Source organism: Oikopleura dioica, chromosome PAR (assembly GCF_907165135.1).
Source record: "Oikopleura dioica chromosome PAR, OKI2018_I68_1.0, whole genome shotgun sequence".
NCBI lineage: Eukaryota > Metazoa > Chordata > Appendicularia > Copelata > Oikopleuridae > Oikopleura > Oikopleura dioica.
In genome coordinates, this window is record NC_137293.1 from 7,767,961 (window position 1) to 7,787,679 (window position 19,719).

The 19,719-nt window shown below is 40.1% G+C and overlaps 6 protein-coding genes across 7 annotated transcripts; 2 read left to right on the forward strand and 4 right to left on the reverse strand.

The window, feature by feature from the left end:
* Nucleotides 1–1,332: 1,332 nt before the first annotated feature.
* Nucleotides 1,333–6,556, reverse strand: LOC145703527 (uncharacterized). Its single transcript, XM_081780890.1, has 9 exons — nt 6,315–6,556; nt 5,961–6,087; nt 4,440–4,557; nt 4,006–4,144; nt 2,633–2,718; nt 2,148–2,163; nt 1,815–2,039; nt 1,660–1,767; nt 1,333–1,618 (listed from the first exon to the last, which is right to left on the reverse strand). Exons 1-9 carry the CDS (start codon nt 6,333–6,335, stop codon nt 1,529–1,531), a joined length of 930 nt encoding a protein of 309 aa, XP_081637016.1. The 5' UTR covers nt 6,336–6,556; the 3' UTR covers nt 1,333–1,528.
* Nucleotides 6,557–7,109: 553 nt separating this feature from the next.
* On the reverse strand, nt 7,110–9,841 carry LOC145703190 (uncharacterized). Its single transcript, XM_081780515.1, has 6 exons — nt 8,747–9,841; nt 8,292–8,390; nt 8,091–8,240; nt 7,856–7,949; nt 7,699–7,808; nt 7,110–7,365 (listed from the first exon to the last, which is right to left on the reverse strand). The coding sequence occupies exons 1-6, from the start codon at nt 8,801–8,803 to the stop codon at nt 7,126–7,128; spliced, it is 750 nt and encodes a 249-aa protein (XP_081636641.1). The 5' UTR covers nt 8,804–9,841; the 3' UTR covers nt 7,110–7,125.
* A 1,218-nt stretch (nt 9,842–11,059) lies between these two features.
* Nucleotides 11,060–12,028, forward strand: LOC145704680 (uncharacterized). Of its 2 annotated transcripts, none has more exons than XM_081782150.1 (4): nt 11,060–11,261; nt 11,489–11,589; nt 11,695–11,807; nt 11,906–12,028. In XM_081782150.1, the coding sequence occupies exons 1-4, from the start codon at nt 11,255–11,257 to the stop codon at nt 11,985–11,987; spliced, it is 303 nt and encodes a 100-aa protein (XP_081638276.1). In that variant the 5' UTR covers nt 11,060–11,254; the 3' UTR covers nt 11,988–12,028. The 2 variants fall into 2 exon arrangements, with proteins under 2 accessions (XP_081638276.1, XP_081638278.1); XM_081782152.1 differs by having other exon boundaries at nt 11,501–11,589.
* Nucleotides 12,029–14,037: 2,009 nt separating this feature from the next.
* LOC145705822 (uncharacterized) lies at nt 14,038–15,226 on the forward strand. The gene is made up of 2 exons (XM_081783319.1): nt 14,038–14,867; nt 14,911–15,226. Exons 1-2 carry the CDS (start codon nt 14,066–14,068, stop codon nt 15,123–15,125), a joined length of 1,017 nt encoding a protein of 338 aa, XP_081639445.1. The 5' UTR covers nt 14,038–14,065; the 3' UTR covers nt 15,126–15,226.
* Nucleotides 15,227–15,370: 144 nt separating this feature from the next.
* LOC145701599 (uncharacterized) lies at nt 15,371–16,293 on the reverse strand. The gene is made up of 3 exons (XM_081778811.1): nt 15,842–16,293; nt 15,556–15,802; nt 15,371–15,513 (listed from the first exon to the last, which is right to left on the reverse strand). The coding sequence occupies exons 1-3, from the start codon at nt 16,136–16,138 to the stop codon at nt 15,371–15,373; spliced, it is 687 nt and encodes a 228-aa protein (XP_081634937.1). The 5' UTR covers nt 16,139–16,293.
* A 2,154-nt stretch (nt 16,294–18,447) lies between these two features.
* Nucleotides 18,448–19,582, reverse strand: LOC145704490 (uncharacterized). Its single transcript, XM_081781943.1, has 4 exons — nt 19,363–19,582; nt 18,943–19,316; nt 18,656–18,902; nt 18,448–18,611 (listed from the first exon to the last, which is right to left on the reverse strand). The coding sequence occupies exons 1-4, from the start codon at nt 19,580–19,582 to the stop codon at nt 18,469–18,471; spliced, it is 984 nt and encodes a 327-aa protein (XP_081638069.1). The 3' UTR covers nt 18,448–18,468.
* Between the last annotated feature and the right edge of the window lie 137 nt (nt 19,583–19,719).

Sequence of the window (19,719 nt, forward strand, 5' to 3'; positions counted from 1 at the left end):
TCTTGTGTGCCCAAGTAATTCGTCAGAATTGCCACTCATCCAGCTCAAGTGGTAGGTTTTATTTTCACTACGGGCTGCTTTCTATACAAATCGAAAAAAGCGCGTTAGGCACACACGCACCTCGGCAGACAATGGCCTAGAAGAGGGCCTCGGAAGTGGCACTCGCCTCGGGGGCAATCAAATTAGCAGTCAGTAATTTGTCTCTTCGCACCTTGTCTGGAACGTGTTTGCGTCTTGCCCTGCGGCGAGTGTTTGCACGCTGGGCGACGGGAGATCGCGAAAAATGGAGCTGCTCGGGTTTCCGCTCAGCGGGTGATTTGGGTTGATGATATTGTTGATTCAGGAAGTGGGAAGAAAAACAAATTCTCATCAGGTGATTTTCGCGCGAATTTGTTTGCCAAGGACTTCGATCGGAAGGGATTTGAATGTGCTGATTTATGGTTATTACTAAAAAAATTATAGTATAAATTTCTCCTTGAGGATTTTACCTTCGAGAAATTATCTCTTTGAAGTACCCCATTCGGAATATTTCTATTTACCAGGAGCTGTCTAAGCAACAAGTAGCACTGCGCCAAGATCAAAGCTGCAACAGACAAGCGTGAGATGCGAAAAAAGTCCTACTGTGTGTTGACTCCCTGTTTTCAAGAAAATTCTCAGCTTTCCGCTCACCCTTCGCCCCCCACTGTACTTCCTGGCCAGAAGAGTATCTGCTTGATATCCAATGCAAGTTCGATAGCATGGTGGGTCCAGAATAGCAAGATCTACAGACAGTCTTGTTTGTTGCAAACAATTAAGGTCTTCAAGGTCGTGTTTAACAAATGTAATCGGAGGTTTGCCAACGGAAGTGACACAAATCAACGAGAATTCTGACACATGTTTTCTCAGATAGCAATATCATCGAAAAAGATGTGAAACATTTCTTTTCATAAATGATCATAACTTCGTATTTGCTTCACAGTTTTTTCTGTTACCACGAAATCTGATGATTATCAAACTTTCTTTGGAGCCCAGTGTCACCCTTCTGCGGCGTCTAAAAGTCCTCCAGTAGCTGATTCGTATTCACTTTGATCTGGGCGGTAGTTACTTGTTGACAGGTTCACAAGGAGGCAAACAACAAGGACCGCTCCTGACTAGATCAACAAGCACGGGCAGATTGGCCCTATCGAATGTCACTACCGCTTCCGGCTCTTTTATCTTTCCTAGCTACTCCAAGAACTAAAGTCTACGAATATTCAAATATTGACAGAAATTGCTTACTTTGTACTTTTATACCCGTTTTCTTCCTTGATTTCAATTCTTATTCAGAAGATTCAAGAAAAGGTTAAAGTTTTTATTTATACAATATTTGCTTCTCGAATAGATTTGCTCTACCAGAAGGCTGTTTCAGTAGTATTGACGTATTCAGTACATTCAGAAAATAATTAGTAAAGTAGCTGTACAGAAAAAGTATTTCTTTGTGAATCGAACTTGCTTGCGCATTTCAAAAAGGAGAATTGGTGAACGCGGCAGCTGAAAATTAGAGCGGTAATCAGTACACGATCGCTTCGTTAACCGTCGCTTGCTTTTGGAAAGTCGACTGTGGTCGCACAACGATCGTCTCGTACGGCGAGAGCACAACCTGAAGATGCGTTTAGAGATTGAAGAGGATGGTAAAGATACCTTATCGGTGCTTGCTTTTCGGATCGAAAGTGGGGATGCATGAGCTTTGCCTGGTGTCACAGAGTTTTTCTGCTGAGCGAGGTATTGATTCACTCGGTTGTAGTTTGCCTAAATTTTGACGATTCCAATCGATATTTTTTCCGCTAGAAATTCACCTGCTGGCAGCTATGGGAAAGCCAGTTGCCATCCTTGCTCCTCAATGTTCCATTAGATCTGCTTGAATGAATGGATGTATTATCCCCATCCGCAATCGACTTTCTTTTGAAGGAAAGATTCGCGCTCTTCTTGGAACCTAAACTCTTAGCGCCAAAACTACCTGTGATCGAATTTTGCCTGAAGATGTCCCTTGGTCCGACTTTGCGTCCAATCTGGCTCAGCGACTAAAAATTAATTGAATAGGCGTAATTTCGTGGCGTAATTAAGCCGCTCGAGATCAAACGTTGTGAATATTTTTGAACCTAGGAAGAAAAGAGGGCAAATAGGCTTACCTTGAATGTGCGCAGACTGAGGTGACGTTTTGGAGAGCGGATTTTAATAATGGGCGTTTATGGGTACACGCTGCTGAAAACAAGAGACCCCGGTAAAAACAGGTTAAAAATATATTTTCGAAAATTTTCCGAAGCCGCTCAGCGGCTTCGTTGTAAAAGCCGCGACGCGGCTTTTTATTTTTGATTATTTGACCCTGACTCAGGTTTTGAGCCTCAGGTATTATTGCTACCTTTTTATTAATTTGTCTTATTACAGTAAATACAGTATTCTTTTTCGTAATATTAAGGGACCCAAAGGACATAAAATCAAGGCGCTAGAAAAGGTGCCCTCCCCACAAAAATCAAATCTCTGGTCCAGCAGAGCTTAAAACCACGTCTAAACAATCAAATTTTGCGATTTAAAATCTACCGCAAGTTTTTGATGGGAAGTGAATCAAAGCGCAAAAATGCGCCCAAAGAGGATTATTTAAATTTTCCAAACGTGTCTTGACAGGCTGCGAAGTGAGTTCTTTCTGTTCAGGCGCGGGCTGTCCGAGACCATTATCAGTCCACCTGGGAGACCTTCCGGAACCTAAAAAATAGGGTTAGAAGTTAAGAAAAATCTTCAATTTTTGGGAATTAGGGTCATTTTTAGTGGAACCCATTTGAATAACGGGGGAAAAGTTGGATAATCTATAATATAGATTCTATATATTAATTTAGTTTTTCATGAATTGAAGGGCTTCAACCCTGAGCTCGGCAACCTGTGTTGGAAACCTGAGTCAGGCTCTGAAAGAAATACTATCAAAAGCCGCTCTTTTAAAGCCTGAGTCAGGTTTTCTACACAGGTTGTCGAGCCCAGGCTTCTCCAAAATAAAAAAAGAAATAAAAGAAAGTAATTATGAAAAAATAAATTAAAATTGAAAAAGAATTTGAATTTATTCTTTCAAAAAATTTTCCACGAAAAAATGTTGTTCAACTGACGCGGCGAAAAATCGCCAGGCCCTGAACAACGGTACCAGCCAAACAAACACATGTTTGAAAATCATTTCTTGTCAATTGAATAAGTTGGGCCCAGTTTCCTGACTTCCGAAAATTTTTTACGTGGAACAACATCTTGTTCTTGTCGTTCTTTTTCTCGTAACGGAATTACCGACTTTTCGGTGACGATTATTTTACTTGTCTTTTTTTTCTCGAATGAGAGCCTTAATCCTTTAGAATCATCCTAATCCTGAATATAGAACCAGTTTTTAACTTGGCGAAAAATGCGAATTGCTCGCTCGTCCACGTCGCCAAAATAAGACGCCTCTAACTTGAGTAATTATGAAAACTGTTTTCGTAATTATAAAAGTAAAATATACCGAGCCGAGCCGTTTTGAGAAACCGCCAAGGATAACCCCGGTTCGCACACTGCGGTTCACGATTGGAACCGCCACTTTTCAAATATTTCAATATTTTTCGCTAATTAGACAACTCATGAGTGAACGAGCGAAAAGCCGCTTGCGGCTTCGAGAAAAAAAGACAATAGCCGCGCTGTGCGCGGCTTTTTCTATTTAAGCTCGAAGCCGCAAGCGGCTTCTCGAACGCATATATGAGCGTTTTTGTAACTGAAACGCAAATTTTGTGTAAAAGTGCTGTAACAGGTTAAATTTTAAAATTTTCGGTGAACGAGAGGTAAATTATTAAAATATGAAATGTGACGTGTTCGGGAACTACGCTCTGTTAATTTGGCTCGGCCTTTTTCACTTCCCCAATTCTTAATCGGGCGAAGGAAAAGTGACATTATCTGACATTTTAACCAATCTATGCTAAGTCATTTTTAAACTTTCAGATTATTCAATATTGAATATTCTAATAAGGAAATAAAAGCGAAACTGACCTTAAAATTGGGGTAGGGATTTGAGTGGCTTCCTCCTTTTTTCTTGAGCGGTTCTTTGTAGGGCGAAATTTCTTTTTCCGGAAATTCGAGGTCTTCTGAAATGGCGATGCAGGAGGTCATGTCGGAGACGCATTCGCATCTGAACACAAGATGTTAAGATCTGAAATGCTAAAAGAATCTAAAGAGCCAAAATGAAATCGTTTTTTATAAACGAAGCCGCGAAGCGGCTTTGCCAAAAATCAATTATAGATTGACATGGAGCTTTCTCTATAATTTATTTTTGGCGAAGCCGCTTCGCGGCTTTGTTTATAAAAAAAGCCGCTACGCGGCTTTTCATTAAAGATTTTTCAGACCCCCCAGAGGTTTTCCTCGTCTGACCCACGTGGGTGAGGAAGGGGAACAGCTGATTAAGAACTGCTTTTAAAAGTTCATACCTCCTGATAGCTTCTATTCGGAGGCATAAGCCGACGATTATCCCCGTCAGTCCAGCGAGTACAACGCAGCCGAAGATAAATGGAGCGAAGAAGTCAGGTGCCGCTGCCTCCTCGATTTCTGAAAAGGAAGTAGAGTTAGACTCACGTGGCGGCTGGTAGAATTAGAAAATAGTTGGCAGTTCTAATCGACGCTTTATGCTAATGCGCACGCGGATGACTCTCGGTGGAAAATTTCAAATGTCAATTAAGTGGAATAAATGCATTTCATTTTAAATTGTCCTCATCTGGTTAGAAAAGAAAGGGTTTGACCCTTTTCATGAGTCATTGTTTTTCTTAAAAATCGGGTTTTCCAATATTTTGGCAACTTTGCCCCAACGGGTTAATGGTTTTTTTTCTAGGATAGAATCTAGGAATCAGGGTTTCTAGCGTTGACAAAGCGTGAAAATAAATATTTTCAAAAAATATTTACGAGGATGAGCTAATTCCACGCTTCTGGGGAATCGCTGTTTTCGGCCAAGCACCAGCTCAGCTTTGCTTTGAGCTGAGCTGGAGCGCCAAAACAGAAAATAACATCCCGTTCCATCTTTCTTTTCAAACCACAATGACTGGGAAAAGCTCACACCTAAACCAAAAATTAGTAAAAACTTGCGAAACTAAATTTCTAGCGCCATATTTTTCTCCCCGCAAAATCGAATAAGAGTGCATCTGTATGAATATGAAATACTGTTTCTAACCAGAAAGTGAAAGAAAGGGACTTTATTCAAATCCATTCTTGATTAAGAAAAATGCAAGACGCGGTTAAGGCGTCTGATCCAATACGAAAATAAAATAAATTCACGGCGGAATCTCGCTAGACTTGATCAATCTAATTTTCCTGATGAAAGAGGGACACACGTGGGAGGAACCAATTTTGGGAAATCATTTCGATCCAGCTCAATTATTTAGAATAGAATGTTTAGCTTTGAAATCTGATTTATTATAAGAACTTTTCCAGAGGGAAATTCATAGAAGAGACCAGGGGTAGATATTTTGATTTCAAACCTCATTTCAAACCCCGACCAAATTAGGATGGCCAAATTGGAGTTGAAATGAGGAGTTGTAATCAAAGTATCAACCCCTGGAAGGGACTCAAGAACTGGGCTCAGCAACCTGTGTAGAAATCCTTAGTCAGGGTTTCCGATCAGGGTTGCCGATCCCAGCTCAAGAATATCCATTTTCGTACAGTTGGAATCGTGTACTACAACCTGGATCCATCTTGATAATCAAATATTTTTCGAAATTCGCTCGAACGTGAAAACTTCTTAACCAATTTACCCAAATTACTTTTTCCAACTGGCGTTAAAATCAATTTGTTCCTCGAAATTTCGCGCGAACATCTTGATTTTAAAAATCAATCAAAAAAGATAATTCTATAATTTTGAAGCGCTCAAGTTGAGAAACACTCCTTTCGACCGGCTGGTTGCACTTTATCGAGTATTAATCCTTCTTCAGATTTTTTCTCTGATGAAATTTCAAATTTACCTGGTTGGCTTGGGTCGGTTAGAGCTTCGGCAGTGGGATTTTGCCGGACGCTTCTATGCGACTGAATTATGCTCGGCGCGACGTAACCTGGTCGGGCCGCGCTGACAAATGTACAAACTTTTAAACGGTTCAATTTCATTGTTTCTTTTGTAGGAATTTCACGTTCGACAAATTAGTTTTATCATCTATCTTTCAAAGACTTCAATAACTTTCAAGAGAAGCCGCTTGCGGCTAAAAGAAAAAGATTATTTTAGCCGCGCTTTGCGCGGCTTTATTAGTTCTTCGCTCGAAGCCGCAAGCGGCTTCTCGTTTTCACGAAAATCTTGAAGAATTGAACCACTTTCCTAAATTGAGCAAAATCAGCGACAACAACATATCGTCGGTCGCCAGTCGTTGTTGATTTCTTCAATCTCTATCTCTCGACGAGTGATTTCAAAAAGTACAAAAAAGGCACAACTATTTTCGGAATTTCCAAAATTTTTAATAGTTCAGCAAATCCTTGGCGCGACATCCGGCTGGCTTCATGTCCGCCTCGCGCCGCGGCCTAGGTGGCGCACTTTCGAAAAGGAGGAGAGTTCGCGATCGACAGAAAAGTCTGATGATCTGATCAGCTGACTACTGCAAATGTACTGCGAATTTCTCTGATTTTAAGTGCTAATCGAGCGATCCAAAATTCCGGTTCTGGAAATATTTTAAAATAATAAAGGATAAATTCAATGACATTTCGGCTCAAAAATCGATGTGTGTGAGGAATGTTTAGACAGGCGCCTATTCTCGGAAACTATTTCAATTAGACATTTGAGTTCTTATGAGTAATTCTTTCTCGACAAATAAGACTCTTCCAGCTGTGATTTTGATCAATAAGATCTTTAAGATCATAATATGAATCAGTTATGATTAGAGAAGCATTTATAACGTAGCCTTACGCTAATTAATCATCATTATAGCTTTGAGTCTCCTTTTAAAAATATTTCAGGTGCCCTGTTAAAAAAATCATGTCATAAGAGTTTCTACAAATTTTCGGGAGAGAAAGGTCAGCTGGCATGTCGGACACGCTGTTCACATCAACACCACATCATTTGGGAAACTCTTTTTCCTCGAAAAACACAGAATTCAACAAATTTAAGATTTTTTTCATCTTCTGTTTTTATTTCTGAATCAAGGGTCAAACTTTAATTTGTTTTGGGATTTTTTTCTGGCGCTTGAGAGGAATGAGCTTTTGCGACTTGACCGCAAAGTTGAGCGCCACGCATTGGATGAAAATGCCGAGAATTTCGAAGACGATGTCGGTCGAGTGCTCGTGGTACTGCCATTTGATGTCGGTACAGTTGATCATCTCGTTGGTGAATTCTTCTTTTTGCACTGGCAGTTTTGCGTATTCTGATAGCTGGTCAGTTGATGCTTTGTTTCAAGGTTGAAAATTGATCAAAATGAGAGGAAAAGAGCTGAGAACTTGGGCGAAAACCTGTATAACCTGAGTCAGGGCCCGGAATGAAATTTAAGAAAAAGATTCAAAGCTCATTCAGGACCCTGACACAGGTTTATTCACAGGCTTTTAGCTCAAAATCAGATCTGAGCTCAGCAGCCTGAGTAGAAAACCTGAGTCAGGGTCGGTTTCCCGTCTTCGCCAGAATAAAGATAGATTTGAATCTTAATTTAGAAAAGACCCTGACTCAGGTTTTTTACACAGGTAGCCAGGCCTAGGTTCAGATTCTAATTATCAACGCTTGATTCCTAGATATCTGACATCATACACGAATTTGATCGAGTAGCAAATTAGCGTGAAAATCGCCGTTACGAAAAAATATGAGTACGTGGTCGTCACTTCGCTTGGTTGAATTCGCATCACTAAATACGGTTAGTATTTTGCGCAAACAAATTTTCTCGCTCTTCACCTTTATATTCCTCGCTCGCTTCTTCATCGCGGTGGTTGGTCTTTTCGGCGAGCCGGGGCTCAAATCTTGAGCTGAAGCGATCGAGATCTTTGCCCTGAAATTGATAATCAGTTAAATAAAGCCGCTCGCCGGATTTCCGTCTTTTTGATAACTAATCGCCGATTCGTATAACGTGTCTTCTTGACCGTCTTCTCGGGTCAAGTTGATCAACGATCACGGACGGAACAAACGTTACCTCGGCAAAATAGTTTGTTTCTTTGATGAAACGGCCATGGAGACGCGCGGCTACCATCCCTACCACTCCGCCGAGAACATAGACGCAGTCGAACATCGGTAGAACTCGGTAGAAGAAATTATCGCAAAAGGGATGAGGAGCAAAGATCATCTGAAAGCCAGCTTTGTCAGAAAATGCGCTAAAGCATCGTTTAAAACTTACATGATGAAGTATAGTAATGGTGCATAAGGTCAGCGCGGCAATAGCCGTCAGGCGGAAACAGCGAAAAGGGTGATTTACAATCCAACGCTGGAAATTATCCTAGAAAGAATTGCAAATAATGAATTACCAATTCTCAAAACAGCAATTTCAATCAACAAAAAAGATAAAAGAAACACGGGAAACTTCAAGACCGGAAGAGGGAGACTGTTAGTAATTAAGTTGTCAGTTTTTATCTTTGTTTTTCTATCTTGGTGATTTCCAGTAAAACTAATTTTGTAAAAGAATGTGCGGCAAAAAAGTGAATTCATTTGAGTCGAAGTCTAAAAGAAGCTAAGTGCATCTAAATTCTACATATCGCTAGAACTTTAACAGATCTCGTACCACAATTTTCAGACAGTTTTGAATACCCTTTCAAACAAAAGTTCTTGAATTCGAAATTTTATAATTGAATTTACCGAAAATCTCTTCAATTTTTCCTTCGTCGATGCATTTCTTATTCTCTCTTTTGACATCCTCTCTTTGTCTATTGTTTACTCTTTCCCCTTCTGAAAAGTCGAGAGGATATATTCTGTGGTCGTAACAATTCTCCGGTCTAATCTTTTAGGTAAGCTCTCTTCTAGGTGGTTACACGACGTTTTCAGCATACCGACGTTTTCAGCAACCGACGTTTTCAGCCTACCGACATTTTCAGCGCTGCTGAATTCGTCGGTTTGCTGAAAACGTCGGTTTGCTGAAAACGTCGTTTTTCACCTGTAAACGCGTGGGCGTTTAGAGAGGCAACCATTTTATCAAACTTCATCTGAAAAAGATATTTCCGTAAATCGTAAAATAACATAAAATCGATGTAATATTAATGAGTCAGTTACAAAGGATTATATTTAATAAAATTATTATTTTTATCCTTTTAAATATTGATTTATCATGATTTTCAATGTTTTAAAAGCATATTCACGAAACTGAATAATACGTTAATACTGTTAACTAACTGGTGACTATGATTATTATTATAATTAATAATTATTAATTATGTATTAAAAAAGATATTTGGCTTATCTTATTACTTTTTCAAAATAATGCATTTTTAATGACTCATTTAGAAATGCTTTTAAACTTTTAATTAGCCAATTAAATTCCGAGAACATCGTCTTTAGATCCATTTGTTTGAAAATTTCGTCAGTGCAAACGCCCACGCGTTTTCAGGTGAAAATGGATGTTTTCAGCAAACCGACGTTTTCAGCAAACCGACGAATTCAGCAGCGCTGAAAATGTCGGTATGCTGAAAACGTCGGTTGCTGAAAACGTCGGTATGCTGAAAACGTCGTGTAACCCTTCTAGGTCCGCTTTTCTCTCTCCCACTCTCACGTCTTTTCGTTTTTTTTCTCAGACTCGATTAAGAGTCTCAAGAATCAAATTTCCGTCAATCGTAAAAATGCCACAGCATGTCTTTATTAACGCCGAAAATCTCGGAAACTTCCTTCCCGTGTCTTGTGATTTCTTCTTTGCGGACGATCAATTATCCTAATTTTCCCACATAAGAAGAAACGAGTAAAAGGTAAATCATATTACTTTTGTTTTACGAGTTGTGACCTTTGCTTTGGATTTCGTGGAGTTTCATGAAGGCGAAGAAAGATCAGCGTTTATGATAAAAAAATTAAAGACACCTTTTACGGTTTTTGATAGTCTTTTGTCAGCGAGACTACCGAAGATGAAAAGTAGTTAGACCCACCGAGATGATTATATTCCTAGCTGTTAATAGATAATAATCGTAAACGTCAAGCGCGGTTTTTATTCTCAATTGGTTTGGCCTCTTCTCGTGGGTTTCAATCAACTTCGTCTTTTGGTTATTACTTTCGATCGTCTCGAACATTGACTTTCAGGAAGCCTAGGGTTAGGGTTATAGTTAGGGTTGGGCACTACCGATGATAGCAGACTCAAATTCAGGGTTACGCCGCCACTTACAGAGTCCTGTCTTGTGATTGGCTGACCGGATAACCTGCCACGGATGGCGAACAGCTTCAAATCCCGGGCAAAGGCCTGATATCATCGGTATCAAATCCCAAGTCAGGATACACCCCCCTTACACTGCTTACAAACTCTGACAATTCTGCCAAAATTGGCTTTTAGTTGTCAATTTTAATGACGATCTTTTGGAATCCTTCTTGGAGAGACTCCAAAAGCTCACTTTTGTCTACTATTATTGAATCTGTTCTAAACCTCAGTTGTGCATAATTTTGCGTCTCGAAAAACAACCGCGCGAATCATTGTTGAGGACAGCGAGAACACCGAACAGTGTAGTGGAGACAATTGAATATTCCACGCAACAGTCACATCATATTCCCGTCTCTTATTGTCAATAAGTTATTGAGCACTTATTTTTTCAAACTGGATTTTGCAAAATTAGCGTCTTTTCGCTTTCTTTTGATCTTCGGAGAGTTCCGAACGGAAAATATTAATTTAACTGGCGAGTTTATTAAATGAAAATTGGTGTACTAAAGTTTTATTGCCAACCATGCTATATCTTTCCGAAGAAAATTAAGCTTCATAATCAAACTTTCTTATGGCCGAAAATTATGAAAAACAATTCAATTGTTGAGGTTAAAAAAGAGCATTGTTACAACATGCATTCAATAATTGCAGAAAAGAGAAAACGTGTCAAGAAATGATGCAATAAAAACGTGAATGAAAAATGTCTGGCACAATGGTTTTAACTGCCTCCAGCCTTTTTTATTGTCTTGAAGTTACTTTTATTAAACGCTAAAGCGTCGAGACGTAACTCGGAATCGGTGCTTCTGCCTCTCCTTTTCAATTTTTAGTCACGTGAGGGCGGGGTAGATCAGGTTCTGTGGCATCACTCTTCTTCTTCCTCTGCTACATTTGAAGGAGGATAAAAAGAAGAGAGATTTTGAAACTTAGAGGCTTCAAGGGAAGGAATCAGGAAATCAAGGAAGAGAATCTTCACGAAAATGACAGGTAAATCTTGATTTTAATGGCTAAGATTATTTTTCTACGGATCAACTTTAATCTTAGGGATAAATATGTAATTCACTAAATTATAATTCGACTAAAATTTATGAGAGCTTATTTTTAATGACGATTCGCACAGATTTTTCTTGAGGGAAAAAGTGTAATGGAAGATTTTCGTAAAAAAAAACTTTTGATTATGAAATTTCCCAACAAATAAGGACTTCTTATTAAAGATACCTTCCAAGAGTACTCTGAATGGACGACTTGTGATGCCATCTGCGAACCTGGAGTTCAGACTCGGTACAGATTAGACAGCGAGGGAGTTGGAGTCGAGGTAATTTTACCAGTTGACCTTCAAATTGCTGATTGAACTCATTAGCGAAGTTGACTCGCTGCTTGATTTTTCAAGTCAGGCAGGTTTTTAATGTTTTTGAATTAGGGCTCGCTGGAGACACGAACTTGTGATGCAGATGATCTGAAATGCGGAATGTCACTCGGTCTGCCTGCTATTGGACTGCTGGTCATTGTCGGAGTCGTCTATTGGATCTGCAGGTACTTCAAGGGCCTTGAAGTTCAAGGCATCAATCTTTGACTGTCGGGAGGGCAACACATTCTTCCTTGCTATCAGTCAAAATTTATTTCATTTTTAGGAGAAACTCTGACGAGTCAACAGAATTAAGACGAGGCCACGAGCGGCTAACAAATTATAAAAGTGCTCTGAATCATGCTTGAACCATTCTTTTTTTCGAAAAATTCAATAAACAGCTTTTCATAAAAAAATCTTTATCATACAGTATGATTCATACTCTACAAAAAGCATCTTTTTTAGCGAGAAAAAAGCTCAAATGAAGTTGGACGAATCCGCAAAAATGTCTGAGAATTGGCCGGCTCCTCAAGTGATTACAGTTGTAATTTGTAACCTTTTTAGTTCAGCATATTTCGTTTTGATTTAACGCGCAAACGAACAGCATCAGGTTCCTGCCAAAGGCGCAATTAATCGGCCACACGTAGGTCGAGACAGAATTCTTTACACCACAAATTCGGCTGATTTTTTTATCCCAACTCTGATTCAAGGAAAACGATAAGTACTCCCGAATAACTACTGTGCACGTTTTTTCCGGATTCAGTTACTAAGAGGCTCACATATGTTCGAACTTATAAGCTTTATAAGCACGAGCAAAAGCGGTGCTCATGTTATGCATAAAAACGCTCTCTTCTCAAGGACGGAGGAATTCTAGGGTGAGAGATTAAGGTTCTCATGCGTTTTCAGTAAAGAGCTTTGCGACTCGCCCTGGCGCTCAGCATAAACAAAAACTGAAGCAGATGCCCTAAGTACGTTAGGACCACGAGGGCAACTGTATGCGATTATACTAGCTTGAGAAGATATGTATTAGGAATGCGAAGTATTACTGCGTTGAAAAATGATAAAAGCTTATCCAATATTTTCTCTGAAAATAAGTTTTGCTGATGCTACTTAAAATTATGTAAAACTGGTCACGTGTTACTTCGTACTTCACCAAAAGAAAGATGCTTATCAATTGACGAACTCTCCGGCTCCGATATCCTGCCGAGTTTCTTATCTCCATGGAAACAAAAATGGAAAAAATTTATGCGCAACTTTAATCGCTGAAATATAAAAACAACAGTCATTATTTTTTTTTCAGAGCGTACGAACTGAACACGTCATCGGGTCTCGCCGATAAGAGTAAGAGTTCCAAAGTTCAACATTCCAGGAATTTTTCGCCAACCAGAGAGAATTGACGAGTTATTTTGATTCAAGTTTTGGTTCTAGCGTCGCCACGTTTCATCCTCTATTGGAATTTTATGTTGTTTTGATAGAAGAAAATAGACAACTAAAACAATTCATACCAGATAGTGCAATTTGTCACGTGCCTCAGCGGGTTGGTTTAGAGGATAACCCATCCAGGAACTTATTGTTATGTTATAAACTTCGCTGACTAACGACTATTTACACACGCAGTCCTCTCTTGAGACTCAAACCATGAGAGGTTTTGTTGTCAGCAAAAATAGATCGAGATTCTTTCGAGATTCGGAATCTGAATTTACGAAAACACGTTTCTAAAATAGTAACACGTGTAATGCGCGAGATTCTAAGGGCACCTGTCGATGGTCAATTTGTTCGGGGATAAACCTTATTATCTCCAATAAGGGCACAAATTTATGTTTACGGATCTTAAAAACAAGCCACAAGCTTTCAGGGGTATTGATACTTTGTCGCTACTGCACTCAAAATACCACAAGTGCTTCGACTTGTAATTCTAGAGCTTGAGAAAATGCTATAGGAAGTCCACGGACCTCATATTGTCAGGTTTTATATCATGTGATATTAAGAAGAACTGTTCGTTAATTATCATATATTATACTGTATAATTTATACATGATATATACATCTGTTCTTGGCCAACTATTCTCATAAATATGATATGCAATACATATTTCAAGTCTTAATCTATCCTTAAAAGAGATGGGTATTCAAAATTTAAACGTGTTCAGTCAATTTTTATAAGCAATAATAAACGCGATTGATAACCAGCTTGACTAGCTTGAGATTTCTCAAGTAGAGAAACTTTCAATTCAAATTTGGTAAGATAATACTGCTCTTTTCTGAACAACTTTTTTCATCACATGAAACCCTGTGCAAAGTTGAAAGGTTGCGGCGTACTACGGCGGCGCGCTCACGAGAGTGGTGCATGCGCCTGTGGCGCCCCGCTGACCCGCATAAAATGAACGTACTCTGACGTTTTCACTCATTCCAGCGATAAATAGCTATCGTTGAGTTTTCAAAAAAAATGAAGATTTTTGCTTGCGCTCTCTCGGTCGCTGCCGCCGGTAGAGGTGGACGAAACTTCCAAGGTGAGAGTGACGAGCTTCTCTACTCCAACGATGCTTCCTTCGTCACCGGCGACTTCCTCCCTGATCGATTCCCAATCACCAGCGAAGAGAACTACCAGGAGCAGATTGATCAACACGCTCGATTCGCCCAGAGATACTACAACAACGAGTTCGATGGCCAGCGAAACCAGGCTCGATACTTGAAGATGTACATGAAGGCCTCGCAGATGGTCGAAAAGGCTGTTGACCGATGCGTCGACTGGGACCTCTTTGTCGCCCCTGAAGTCGACGAGAACGGAGCTGCCTTCGATCGAGACCGACGAGCACCAAGCGGCATTGGTCCACTCACCGGCACTCTCACCAACCTTGCCCACATCGTCCGACAGTTGGTCATCCCCGCCGTTGTTGAGAAAGACGATAAGAACACCAAGAAGTGCTTGAAGCACGGCTACAAGATCCTCCGAAAGCTCGACAGACAGCGATACTACACCCTCTGGGGCTACTGCAAGTACATCGATGACACCGAGCGACCATGCTCCTGGGCCTACTTCGCCAACGACGGCAAGCCATGGAGAAACCTCGAAGATGGTACCAACGCGCAGTGGGACTCTTACACTTCCAGCTTCTTCACTGCTCAGCGACACGATCGAGTCTGTGACAACGGTGACAGCCGATTCGATGATGTCATTCGATGCGAGATGGGAGAGCTCAACATCATCAACGCCTGGTACGGCCGACGATCCAGCAACATCTGCAAAGGTATTTTTTAAGCTTTCTCGGCAGTCTTATTTGTTTATTTTAGGCGACGGATCCGCCACCTCTATCTGCACCGGTCCAGGCACCATCGTCAACCTCCGAAACAAGGTCCAGGCTGACTGCAACGGCATGGCTTCTTGCGTTCTCGAAGCTTCCAACGAATACGCTGGCTCTGATCCTTGCCCTGGCTCTGACAAATACATCCAGGTTCAATACGAGTGCGTTGAGCCCGAAGGATCCGGCTCTGGAGACGGAAACTAAAATCGTTAAAAGAATTGTAACGATTTTTTGTAATTATCTCTGCCGCTTATTCTTTCCATTTACCCCTCAAAAAACTTTTTTGAATAAAATTTTCATCAAAATTTTATTGTTTTATCTGTACATAGCTATTTCGCATTTCTTGTTATATGTTTTCATTGTCAACAAGCTTTCTATAAGAAGCAAAACGATGATGCATGCTTGCGGGGATATGGAAAGAAAGAATTGAAGATTTATTAAGAGCTTGATTAATTTTTACGAAATTTGCGGGTTGAAGATATGCTGGACTCAACGAGCGTCAATTTCATTGCCAACTCGTTGTTTTTTAGTTCGTAGATTGTTCTCACTGGGCCAGCGTTTCCACCAGTTGTGTAGATCTCAAATTTATTCGCTAAAAGACAACTTTTAATTCCAAATCAGGATTTAAACGTACCTCCAGTGATCTTTATGGAAGAATGAACTGACTCGTCAAGCCCGTTGACGTGAGAATATTCCTTATTGAAGTCGAGTGGGTACTTTTTCTTCACGAAACCAACTCTAAATATCTGCGAATATTTTCCTTCTGATATCTTCGAAAATGATAGCTTGGGGTTGACTTTTAGTGCCATGTTCATCATAAAGCCGCTTTTCCACCCTTCGGCATTGAGGTATTCCTTCATGTTTTCAGTTTCAAATTGAACCTACAAAAATATTTGCTAAGTATTTCGAAGAAATTTTACCCAGGAAGATTCCAAAATATCCGCCACATCGTCAAATGAACTCGGTGGAGTCGTCCGAATTGTCGAAAAACTCGTCGTTGTGGGTCTTGGACTGGCCTTGGTTGTGGTGGTTTGAGTCATCGTTGTTGTAGTGGTTTCGGTATTAGAAGTAGTGACTATTTTCTCAGTTGGCTCGGTAGAAGTTGCAATGGTAGTTTTGATGCTAACAAAGGTAGTTGTTTTTCTCATGGGTCTAGGCGTCGTCTTCAGAGTCGTTTTGTTAGGAGTTCTTGTTGGAGCTAACGGATATTTTGCCATAGTCTGCTGGTCGTAATCTGGTGGAGGATCTATCTCCGGTCTCTTCACTTCCCGCTCTGGTTCTTTCTTGCTTGAATCACAGATCAATCGGTTTCCAGATCTTCTGCAGAAAATTTTCCTTCGTCCATAAGTGTGAAAATCTATTTCCAATAGAGTCCAATAATCACTTCACATGGCTGAAACTAGACCCGCTTCGAGCGTAAATCTCTCATGATCAGTTTTTCAGCCCGTCATTAAAACACTCAATACTTACATCTGAGTTGGTGTAATAAAGTCTTCGGTCGACGAGAAGATTAATTTTGTACCAGCCGGCATCTTGATTCGAAGGTGGAGATCTTGGGCAGGCTGATCAAACTTTTCAATCTAAAAGCCCTTCCTTCTTGGCCTTCTTCGAAGACTCGACCTAGACGCAACACAAAGAGATATGATAAAGAGGACGCATTTCATTCTCTCGGTCTCTGCTCTGCTCCCTGTCAGGAAAAAAGACGACTTCGCCAAGCGCGCGTGGCACTGCTTCCCTTCCACGCCATATTAATTGAAATAATAAACAACAACTCGTCAATGACCATGGAATCGAAATCTATTCAGAGTTCACTGTTTGTGTCGCCAATTAGCCAAGAAATACAAATGCGATGACGTTTGGACATATTTTGAAAACTAACCACGTTTCCATTTTTGACATAATGGGACTAAACTAATTAACGGAAGTCCAATTTTGGATTACCAATAAGATTGTTATATCTTGCCAACCGGCCAATCAAAACGACGATCCATAAAATTATGTACATAATGTAAAGAAATACAATTTGTTTTTTACGACGCAATGAAGATGCATGGTTTCTTTTTGGATGAAATCTCTTTGCGTTGGATTGAAAACCTGCGGTCAAATCTAACCGTGAAATGCTCCTGCCTTTAATTATAAACATTGCCAATATATATAATTATACATTATTATACATATTATTACATTTGTATTACCGTGGTTTTCCATTTTAAGAGCGCCCACTTTAAGAGCGTTTTTGCCTATATTTTGAAAATGTTGTCATCTTCCAAAATTCCAGTTTAAGAGCGGTTTTGAAGATTTTTATTAGAAATAAAAAAATTTTCAGACTTACAGTAAATCATTTATTAAAAAATTTTGTAATCTTTGACTGCTTTTCTGGCCATTTTGAAGTCGAAGGCTTTGCAGTGTCTCTATCTCTTGAACTTGAGGTTCCTCTTCAATCTCCATCGGGGTCGCGGCTCGTGTTTCATCGATTTGAAGCGCCAGAAAATGCTCGACCAGCTCTTCCTCGTCTTCTTTCTCCAGCTAACTTTCCAAAACATCCAAGTCCTCAAAATCTTCAACAGCTCCTTCGAATTCTTCCTCCTTGATCAGCCCAGTATTGATCCAAGAGCGCTTGAAGATTGCTGGATTTATGTTCATGAAGATTTCGTTCGCTTTATTCACGAGATCTTCTTCCTTGATGTTCAGATGATCATGATCGACGATGAAATCGTCAAGAAAACATCGGATCTTTTTTTTGTAATAGCAGAACACAAGGTTGTCACAAAATATTAAAAATCCCACTGTCATCCTACCTTTATTGAGAAATTTCCAATCTAAGAGCGATTTGAGCGAGACCTGTCATCCAAAAAACGCTCTTAAAATGGAAAACCACGGTATATTGATGATGAAAACGAAGAAGCTTCTTCACTTCTCAGCGACACGATCGAGTCTGTGACAACGGTGACAGCAGATTCGATGATGTCATCCGATGCGAGATGGGAGAGCTCAACATCATCAACGCCTGGCACGGCAGACGATCCAGCAACATCTGCAAAGGTACTTTTTGGACTTCCTCGGCAATTTTATTTCTTTATTTCAGGCGACGGATCCGCCACCTCTATCTGCACCGGTCCAGGCACCATCGCCAACCTCCGAAACAAGGTCCAGGCTGACTGCAACGGCATGGCTTCTTGCGTTCTCGAAGCTTCCAACGAATACGCTGGCTCTGATCCTTGCCCTGGCTCTGACAAATACATCCAGGTTCAATACGAGTGCGTTGAGCCCGAAGGATCCGGCTCTGGAGACGGAAACTAAAATCGTTAAAAGAATTGTAACGATTTTTTGTAATTATCTCTGCCGCTTATTCTTTCCATTTACTCCTCAAAAAAACTTTTTTGAATAAAATTTTGATCAAAATTTTATTGTTTTATCTGTACATAGCTATTTCGCATTTCTTGTTATATGTTTGCATTATCAACAAGCTTTCTTGAAAGAAGCAAAACAACGATACATGCTTGCGGGGATATGGAAAGAGCGAATTGAAGATTTATTAAGAGATTAATTAATTTTTACGAAATTTGCGGGTTGAAGATATGCTGGCCTCAACGAGCGTCAATTTCATTGTCATCTCGTTGTTTTTTAGTTCGTAGATTGTTCTCACTGGGCCAGCGTTTCCACCAGTTGTGTAGATTTCAAATTTATTCACTGAAAAAGACAACTTTTAATTTCAAACCAGGATTTAAACGTACCTCCAGTGATCTTTATGGAAGAATGAACTGACTCGTCAAGCCCGTTGACGTGAGAATATTCCTTATTGAAGTCGAGTGGGTACTTTTTCTTCACAAAACCAACTGTAAATATCTGCGAATATTTTCCCTCTGATATCTTCGAAAATGATAGTTTTGGGTTGACATTTAGTGCCATGTTCATCATAAAACCGCTTTTCCACCCTTCGGCGTTGAGGTATTCCTTCATGTTTTCAGTTTCAAATTGAGACTAAAAAAAATGTTCGCGGAGAGTTTCGAAGAAATTTTACCCAGGAAGATTCAAAAATATCAGACAGATCGTCTATCGTAAACGAACTCGTTGGAGTCGTCCTAATTGTTGAAAAACTCGTCGTTGTCGGTCTTGGACTGACTCCAACATCAGTACAATTCCAAAAGAACCCCTCGGCGTAATTCCTTTGCGTCAACTCACAAGGACAACCAGTTTCACAATTTTGCATGCAGGGGCAGAATGTAATAGCTTTTTTAAATCGATAAGCGCAAATGTCGTAGCAGTAGATGTCGTCTAGACATTGAGCCTCGCACTCGATTTTTTGATTGAAAGTTATTGTGTGACACTCAAGGAAGTTCGGACTCGTTCGTCTGTCAAGGCACTCACAGGTTCTACTCGTACAGCCTGTGCAGCCTAAATAGCGAATATACTTTCTGAATTTGACTTGAGAGACTCATACCATTTTTACACTCGTCTCCACAGGGACATTCTTCGTTACACTTGCCCCATTTTTTAACAGCCCCAGTTTTACAGGCATGATTTTGAGCGCAACTTTCAATCTCTTGATTCCGAAACAAATCGCATTTTCTTTGACATTCTCTCCCCAAACTATAATGTCTGCAGGATTTGCTTATCAACCCGGAAGCCAGATAGATCAACGAAAAATATATTGCCTTCATTTTCTATATATTATTCCGACAAAAAAAATTGACTGAAAGTTCAACTGACTGAATGACTATGTAAATAAACGCTAGACACAAAAGTAGACGAGTGCACATCTCGGTCAAATAAAACATGTCCAGCCATCCAATATTTC